Genomic DNA, 10,318 nt, shown 5'->3' with positions numbered 1-10,318 from the left:
AGTTTTAGAGCTAAATATAGCCAAAAACAGCGTGCCAAAAAAGTGGAGCCAAATTCGTCCAAGGATAACAGCTATGCATGAGGGAGATAATCCTTAATTTTGAAATGAATTTCTAAATTTTATAACAGCAATTAAATATACATCCGTATTTTCAAGCTAGTAACGAAATACTTAGCTACTGGGCTGTAGAGACCCTCGGGGACTAACAGTCCACCAGCAGAGGCCTCTACCCAGGGGTCATAATGTAAAACTTATACGGTATCAATTTTGATTCACCAGATGCGCATTTCGACAAATAATGTCTCTTCAGTGATGCTCAACCGAAATGTTTGAAATCCGAAATAACAATGAAGTTATAGGGAAAACCAGTGTGCCAAAAAAGTGGAGCCAAATTCGTCTAAGGATGTACATATCAGTAATTGTTGATGCATTATTGCAAAACGTCGTAACACTGACTTCTATAATCACGGAAAAAATTAAGAACATCGAACATATATGAGTATCGTATTTAGAAATGTATCGGTGTGTCAGATCGTTGATCTTTGGAGGGGTGTCCTTCGTTGAATGAAATATATTTAAAATATTATAAATCTTCATAAAATGATAAGTATGAGTCTATTCAAAACTATTAATGTATAACTAACACTGAATACCTATACAATTGTATGGTAACCGATTTCAGCATTTATGATGCTTCCTCGTTCTGGGCGCTTTGTTCTGCAAATTTTCATAGGCTGATTCACAACTAAAATCACGGATTGAAGAAGAATCGAACAGGCATATTTTATTTATTCAACAATTATCAAAACGTACTTCTTCTGTAAGATCAAAATCAAGTATCGATAAACAATGGATTTTCTTCACATCGTATTGTTCTAAGTTGCAAATTGGCTTAGATGCGCCAAAGTGTGTCCACCATTTTACTTTCATTATTGCTATTTCAGGACAGTTTTTAGAAAACAAAGGCATGTTTTAAAGATTATATTACAGCTTACGAACCTCACCTCACATATGACACAGTATTAAATGTGTAAGCAGTAACTCTGGAACAAGCGTTTCGGAGTTTTTTGGCAAAAGTTATTGATTCATAAGTATAGATTTATGAACGTGATCACTGATCATTATCGTGACCTTCCTTTCTCACAAAGAATTCCCATCGAATATGATCATGAGTATTCAGTTGGTAATTATTGCATTGATCACTTTTTCTGGAATCTAAATGCTATTCATATTTAGAGTTTTGTATTGTTTTTCATGAGAAAATTTATACCATTAAATTATATTTAGTTTAGATGTTTATAATGAAATATTTTATGGATTTATGTTGTTTTGATTTAGATTACATTCATTACTGGTTGAATACGATTCGAGTTCACGGAGGAAACTGTGAAAACATCATTCTAGTAGGGACTCACGGAGACAAGGAAAGGTCGTATAATATATACATTCTGTAAACGTAGTAACCCTAATTCCGATACCTATTATATTTCTACTTTAGTACTTACAATATGTAAGACACTCGAAATATTCCAGTATTTTATATGAAGATTTCATTTCCTAACCACCAAATTGAGGTGGGTGCGGTACACGGTGGTGTAGAAAACTGAAGATAATGAACAGTGATTCCTAAAAGGAATACAAATTTTAAAAAACGGAAAACATTAACCCGAGGAATTTTTCTCGAGGAAGAATTCATTCAAAAACTTCGACATGAGAAAAACAATTTTCTTGTATTGAAAATAGACGTTCACAGCAAACCAATAAGTCAAATTTAGGACAAATGGGTGACTTCAACCTCGCATAGTCAACTTCCCATCGTTATATTTCTATTATGTAATACTCCATTATCACCTGCATATACATGTACACAGTGGATTTAAAGTGTCCCGGGTAAAGTAACACGTAATAAGAGCATATTAACATTTTCTTCATAGCGTCGCATATTCTAGCAAACATCATTTATCAATGCATACGCAAGCATCCTATCATGTGAGAAAATCCCTCGATTAACTACGTCATCATTGGGCTTGATGTGTCGACATTGCTATGGTAAATTTAAAAAAAAATGATACGGACAGGTACAATATCCTCTCATTTATAGCAATTTGTAGAATCTCGACTAAAATGATGGGTGTTTCCCATATTTGCTGCTAAATCTTATCCAAAACGAGGCAAAACATCCTACCTTCTCTATCAAAATCCTAAATCTGCAGCTAGTTACCTTTAGGAATATGCCTTGATCGAAACAAGATGTCGTCATCTTTCACCTGTACCCAGTCGATATGTACACATACTTTATTTTCTTTATTCTCAATGACTATGCATATCGGGACAATTTCAAGCTGAGATTGTAATTCAAAGATCACTTTAGCGTACACTTTATATAAAACAGGAGACATATATTATGAATGAAAACTGAAAAAAAAAATCATTTGATAAATATATTTACACATATACAGCTTGAACACTGGATAACGGTAATTGATAGCGAGAAAATATGACATTTTCCCCGCGATACAACTATAGACCAATACATCGTAGCGTACGTTTATATTGTGACGTCATATACTGTGATATACATATTTCAGGAGGGACTTCGAGGAAAAATACAAAGAATTACTGAAAACTATTCACGGCCTCTTACCAGAGAAGAGATGTGAAGTCATAATGGATCTGTCCAGAAAAAGTGAAGAGGAGGATTTCAAACTAAAGCACATTAAAGCGTACATTTGCAAACCAGTTTCAAGTTCAATGAGAAAATTTATTCCGGCAAAGTGGATGGAGTATGAAGAAATCTTTGAGATCATAAAATCAAAAGAGAAAACACCTGTGATTAGTATAGACGATCTTCTGGAAATGATTGATCACATGCAGACAGAAATGGTGGATGTTGAAATTCACGACATGCTGCATTATTTTCATAAAAATGGAAGCATTCTTTTCTTCAATATGGACAGATTGCGAGAAATTATCATTTTAGATATCCAGTGGTTTGTTGACTGTTTTAAGCATATAATAACTGATCGGGAACACGCCAAAGAAGAGAATGGAATCGTAAACAAAGATGTCCAGGAAAAATGGAATCTTTTTTTTTTGAAAGAGGTTTGATGGATTCCAGCCTTTATAACAATCTGTTAAACGCCAAAGCTGCCAATTTGCCACAGGGACATCGAGAAATACTGGGAGAATATCTACAGAAATTGGGAATGATGCATCACATCGAGGGATTTGAAATTTCGGAACACAAGAAGATCAATGCTTGGTACGTTCCTTGTGTAAACACCAAAACATTTACCCCAAAGAAAGAGAAATACGGGAACAGCAAGTCATCACCCATTTTATGTTTCCGATTTGAAGATTATTTGCCTATAGATTTCTTTGGAAGGATGATTGTTCTCTGCTTGGGTTCAGGAAAATGGTGTACTGTTAGTGGTCATCTCTACAAGGAAGGTGCGCACATGCTTTATCGGGAAACAGATGAAAGCAAAATCGATCCATTACAGGTTTATTTGTTCACAGCAAGAGAAATTATTACGGTCCAAGTAATCAACCGATCAACAACAAAATTACAAGGAACGGGAGTTAGAAAGGAAATCCAAAATACCATTCAAGAACTTCTAGCAAATTTCTATGCATGCTCAATGAATTGCAAAATTGGATTGTTGTGCAGTAAAAAGGAAGGTTACAAAGAATCGTCCGGGAAACATTTCATATCAATGAACTCCAAAGACAAATATTGTCATGTCTGTGAAAATGATGTCAAGCGTGAGGCGGATCAAGCATGGGGATTCTGGAATTTTTTACACAAGGAAGTAAGTAAACCGAGCAAGGACTTCCAATGTAAAAAAAACCTTTCTTATTTCCAATTTGGCGCCAAAATGGTGAATAATCTATTGAAAACAAGAAGTTAGGTACTGAAAATTATAAATATATGTCAAGGGAAAGGTAGAAGAAATATGAAGTGAGCTGAACATTTGTAGTTAGAGTTATGGTACCTTCCATTCATCGAAGTACAAAACTTAACTTAATGAATTTCATTTCAGGACTATACCTTAAATAAAATGGAATCAGTGGAAGGAGAAAGACACTGGATTATCGTTTGTTGCCAGGCCTATCGAAAGGTCCGGGGGAAAATACTCTTTGATTTCAATGCAGCAAAAGACATGGGTATATTTTCTTTTTCTCCCTGTCAGAGTTATGACATTAAATTTTCTCCTCAGATGCAATAAATCTAAAAATAATCCTTTCTCATCAAGCAGATTATTGATATATATTATATTCTTGTTAAACCATTTACGGGAAAAATTTACTTTTTTCCAATTAAGTGTTTTTATTAAACCAAATTGACTGGGATATAAAATATTCTTATGTATATAACTTCAGGTTATCTTGAATATTTTGAAAGGCAAAGAATGTGTCTATCCAAGTGGACTTTTTTCATAGCTGTATTTTTTCTTGATGTAATCTGACCTGCTTTTTAAAATCATGTCAGTATTAATACGCCGGTTTCGAGATACGTCCTAGTTAATTCTCTTGTACATAGTAAGGGGCGAAATAATTTGTTTACCTGCGGGAGTGGGACAAATATTCAATATTGCATCGGTGAATGTACTCAGTAAGTTTTTCATACGTTGTTTGATCACCCGGATTTGACTGCTACACAGACTAAGTAAATGATAAGTATTCATGGAGTAATCAAATACATGAAATTCTTATATCACGGATATTTCGTTGGTCATAAGTACCATATCTAGGGTTTTACTTGCCAATATGACATTGTGTTTATGTTTCCACTTTAGTACAGCATTTCTTTCGATAGTATTTTGCATTTCCCACATTTACATATTTAAAGAAAAGCCACTTTTAAATAATTTTATCGTCTTTCTCACTGACTGTAGGTCCACACTTGTCCACTTAGGAATTTCAATGTTCCACTAAATGCACCTCATACACAGAAATGTTCGTATCTCGAAACTGGCGTATTGATTTACTCAATAGTTCTGTTCCAATTTGCAGTTTTCACGATTCATTAATCTTTTAATCCAGGAGGATTTAAGACCTGGTATATACTTATTGATTCAATCATATTTAATCTACCAGGTGAATATTCTTGTGGGATTCCTTTCTCTTGATTTTGTCAATGATAAAATTCCAGAGATTTATACAATATATTATATTTAGATCTTTTATGAATTTAATGATGGTGTAGGTATTGAGGTAAATAAATGGTTAATTTGGGAGATGATAAGGGATTTTATTAGGGTAATCCTACCTATAGGAGTGATATGTCTTTTGTTTCACTAGTTGGTAATTTCTTTGATTTTAACTAACTTTTTATCATAATTGAATTTGAGGATGTTACTTGGGTCAACATTAAAATGGATACCTAGAAGCTTAAATTGATTTTTCCAATAAAACTTCATTTCTTGACATAAAATTTCATTGGATATTTTTATACAAATCCATACTAATTTTGCTTTCGACATATTAATTTTAAGTCCAGAGAGTGCATTGAAATTGTTCAGTTCATCTATGGTGACTTTAAGAGACTTTTCAGAGCCATCTAGAATTACTACTGCATATTGAGACATTAAGTATTCGATACCATTTATTTTAATACCATGAATGCTTTTTCTTATTTTATTTATAAGCCAACATTTCATAATAAAAATGAATAAGAAGGGTCACCATGGCGACAACCTCGATCCTATTTAACAAAAGGCCCACAGGCCTTATCGTTCACCTGAGTATTAGTGAAAAATTATCGGTACTCCCAAGGGCTATGAAATTTAGGGAAAAAAATTCCTGTTCTGGATATTTAAGCTAAATTTTAATCTTCAGCAAAAGTATAAAACAAACTTACACATAAACACTGTATACTAAGTTTGGGGTCAAAATCGTTACCCCGGGATCATGGAATTTACAATTTGGGTAGAAAACTTTCTGCTTTACATCACAATGTATTCAGTTTTTATTAACCATTTGCGAATCAATAATTTTTTTGCGTGGAAAATTTATCAATTTTGGCCAGTTTTTGTTCCGCCTCTAAGGTCCCAGGGGTGCATGAATCCTGAAATTTACAATTTATGTCCGCCTTGTTCCAAAAAGGCTTTATACCAAATTTGAAAACAATTGGTATAGTAGTTATCAAGACGAAGTTTAAAATGTCTATACTTCACACATTTAATAACTGACTATTTTGGTTTTGGCCCCACCCTAATACGAAAACTCCTACCCTTGTGATCATCAAATGTACAATTTTAATAAAGGACTACCCGTTCTTTCTAAATATCCATTTAGTTTCAATTTAGTATCAATAGTACTAAACAGGATGTTATTGAAGTGTTTTACACATAAACACTATATAGTACGTTTGTCCTCACATTGGGGTCAGTACCCCTACCCCGGGAATCGTGAATTTACATTATCTGGTAGAAGTCCTCCTACTCTACATCACCATGCATTTAGTTTTTCTTAAACAAATGTGGTTCTAGAGAAGAAGATGTTTGAAAATTGGTCAATTTTGGGTAGTTTTGCCCCACCCCAAGGCCAAAGGGATGCAGGAATCCAAAGATGCTTCAAATCAAATAAAATTGGTATAGTAGTTATCAAGAAGAAATTGAAAATGTCTATTGTACACACATTTAATAACTGACCATTTTGGCCCCACCCTGATACAAAAACTCCTACCCCTGGGATCATCAAATTTTCAACTTCGGTAAAAGACTACATTTTCTTTCGAAATGTTCATGTAGTTTCAATTTAGTATCAATAGCACTAAAGATTTTATCTAAGTGTTTTACAAAGAGACAATATATACCAAGTTTGGCCCCACAATGGGGTCAGAACCCTAACCCCGTTGATTTTGAAATTTACAATTGTGGTAGAGGCTTTCCTGCTCTACATCACCATATTGTTAGTTTTTCTTATACAAGTGCAGTTTTTGAGGAGACGGTTTTTGAAAATCGATCAATTTGGGGCAGTGTTTGCCCCGTCCCTAGTGCCCCAGCGGTGCTGGAGTTCTGAAATTTACAATGTATGCCCTAATTCTCCCAAAGATGCTCTATACTAAAGATGAAAAGCATAGACTGTTAGTTACCAAGAAGAAGTTTAGATTGTTCAAGTGTTAACGCACGACAGACGATGCACGATGCACGACGACGGACGATCAACAATTGCAATAGGTCACCTGAGTTTACACAGGTGACCTAGAAATATAAAAAGGAATCCATCTTGAGCGAGTGTAGATTCTATATGATATTGGAAAATTACAATCCATAGTTGAATGGTTGGCCCAAAGTTTAAAAATGCTAAACATTTATGAATAAATTCTCAAGAATCAGTGTCAAATGATTTCTCACAGTCAGTCATCAAGAGAACCCCGGGAATGTCATTTTCCTCTGTATGATACATAAGATCATAAATCAGACTAGTATTCTCGCCCATGTATCTGCCAAGTTTGAAGCCCGTATTACCAGGGCTGATGCTACCAAATACATATTATAATTTCTTAGCAATACATCCAGAGCCAATTTTATAAACAACATTAAGGATGTTCTTTCCTGGTTTGATTTTTTTCATTTCAAAATTAAGGTTTATCTCCCTCATGCAAAGCTCTTATCCTTAGACAAATTTTACTGCACTTTCTGGCACTCTGTTTTCCCCTAAAATAGCTCTAGCAAGTTTTTCGTTATTTCGGAATTCAATCATTTCGGTTGGGCATCACTGAAGAGACATTAATTGTCGAAATGCGCATCTGGTGCATCAAAATTGGTACCGTATAAGAGTTTTTAGATGTACTGTGCCACCATATGTGTGGTTGTGCCTGCTTGTCTGTAATTTTGGTTATCTCCCTTCTGAGAATACCGGATGCCTCCTGATTTATAACTGTCCTTTTACTTATAATGAATCGCCTGTGTATGTACTGCTTTAAAATGGACTAAATGCGACATCGTACAGTCCACGTATCTTCGAGCTCGCGTTTGTGTACAATCTAACGCCATCATGAATGTCGTAAAATGAGAGAAAAAGTAAACAATTATCATGTTTTTATTAATTTTTCTTAGTTTATTAACATTATTAACAAAAGAATCCACATGATAATGTTCTACTCTGTGCATACAAAATAAAGCAAACGCATTCCCATATTTACGACTTTAAAAAGTATGGAAACTCACTTGCGGTAAAATCATCCTTAAGTAACGTTTTTGGTCTCCAGTTTTTCAGGAAATATTTACTTTTACCCTCTTTCGGGACACAAGTGATAAATCAATAACAGCTAACAGGGAAAGTCAGAGAATTTCAAAGGAAGAAGTGAACCCTTTCATATCAAACTCTTTTATTCATCCAAAAAGGTAATAGGACTATGTATTATAACTTAAACTTGGATTAAAATATAACATCATTTTACAAACCAAAAAGGGGCAAATATCTTATTTTATCAGAATCAGATTGGGAACTATTTTTCAGTTACCTTTCATCCATACTAAGAATACCAAACTACAATGTCTACAGTATAGAATCAACCATCAACTAACAACGAATAGCCTTTTGTTTAAAAGAGGATTGAACGAAAGTAGATAATGCAAGTTTTGTAATACATATGAAGAGGCAATTTGTCATATACTTTGGGGGTGTCCTGTTGTCCAAGACTTAATAAATATATTTTATTAATATTGTCAGACAATAAGAATCATTATTCCAAGAAATCCATTAACTTTTATCTTTGGACTTAACATCGATTCTAAAACCAGTGAAACATACTTAATCTTTCTGATTTTTAAATCATACTTTTTTAAGAAGCGTTGCTTGAATGAAAACCTATCTATTGACGGATTACTTATAGATATAAATCTTATACGGTACCAATTTTGATGCACCAGATGCGTATTTCGACAAATGATGTCTCTTCAGTGATGCTCAACCGAAATGTTTCAAATCCGCAATAACATTGAACTTGTTACAGCTATTTTAAGGAAAAACAGGGTGCCAAAAGATATCAATACACACATATTAAGTTTGTAATATATGGTTCCAAAAAACTTTGAACTTGAAAATTTCAAAAAGAAATGAGAAACTTGTACCAATATCATGAACACAAAGCACTAATAGTATTTTACATCAGGTACCCTAACCCTAACCCTTACATCAAAACTTGCAGACACTGACATTTGAATTTCGGACATGAGGGATATATTTAAGATAATCACAATGCTCCCAATTATGACAACTTTATTACTTAAATGCTGCACGCATTGACAGCCTTATGTTTACTCACTCTCTCCAATCATGACAACAGTATGCTCTCTCTCTCTCTCTCTCTCTCTCTCTCTCTCTCTCTCTCTCTCTGTCTCTCTTGTATACTGTGATTTATATTGCTTGGTTTCATTTATTAACTATAATGTAAATATCAACAATAATTAAATATTTTTCACAGAAAAACAGAATAGTCGTATTGTTCTTAAATGTGTCTATGTTTTGAAAAGAATTTGGAACTTTCTACACTTCTCTGCTGAAGAAAAGGGGCTCAATTACAACTACAACCGGATAACACGCTATAGATCAAGAGACCAACATGAAAAGTCTTGACAGTTTTGTTGATATTGGTGTGAAGTTAAAACATCTTAGCGATGCTTTCTATACAAGTAAAAGGAATAAGGAAAAAAACATGGCATCCATGAAGGAAATTGCGCACACTTTGAAAAAAGTGAGTATGACAAACTTAGATTCTTCATTGCTAGCCTTGCTTATTCACCTAGCAGTTTTCCATTATCACCTGCATATGTTATACTATTTCGTATGTATGTTCTGTGTGTGATAAATTATCAAATCGAAGCAGCCTACCAACAAATAAGTTGATATTACAACGGTTTCAACAGTCTCAAATAGCATATTTTTATCTTTATTGATCTCCTTCACCAATATCATTTGTCGTTAGGTTGAATGTTATCTAATGTTTCAGACGGTTCCTTGCATACTTATTTTGACTGGGCTTCATATCAGGAGCTCACAACGGGTGGGACATATTGCACGGTATGTTTACTCCTCCTAACCACCTAATCCAATCTCTGGTATTTCCAGGGGACCGTGTATACCATAGTCTTAGTTTTGCCGTGTTTGCCGAACTATTTATTTTGTATGTTTTCCTTAGAGATTGATAAATGTTCGTTATCTTCATCTTTCTTTGGATTATTTTGGAATTTAGTACATTGATCAGCTTGTTATCTTCACCTTTATTTGTATGTATTTCCTCTCGTGCTAATGTTGTATCTAGAGCTTAGATGGCTGTTTCACAACTAAATGAATCCTTGCGCACCTT

The 10,318-nt window shown here is 34.1% G+C and overlaps 1 protein-coding gene across 1 annotated transcript; it reads left to right on the top strand.

Annotated features, from left to right (window-relative positions):
• The first annotated feature begins 2,667 nt into the window (after positions 1 to 2,667).
• LOC125666255 (uncharacterized) lies at positions 2,668 to 9,711 on the top strand. Its single transcript, XM_056150970.1, has 4 exons — positions 2,668 to 2,990; positions 3,119 to 3,812; positions 4,044 to 4,167; positions 9,486 to 9,711. The coding sequence occupies exons 1-4, from the start codon at positions 2,668 to 2,670 to the stop codon at positions 9,548 to 9,550; spliced, it is 1,206 nt and encodes a 401-aa protein (XP_056006945.1). The 3' UTR covers positions 9,551 to 9,711.
• Positions 9,712 to 10,318: the final 607 nt, after the last annotated feature.

Source organism: Ostrea edulis, chromosome 10 (genome assembly GCF_947568905.1).
Source record: "Ostrea edulis chromosome 10, xbOstEdul1.1, whole genome shotgun sequence".
Lineage (NCBI taxonomy): Eukaryota > Metazoa > Mollusca > Bivalvia > Ostreida > Ostreidae > Ostrea > Ostrea edulis.
The sequence above is the reverse complement of the archived record's forward strand: the minus strand, read 5'-3'. Positions and strand labels throughout refer to the sequence as shown.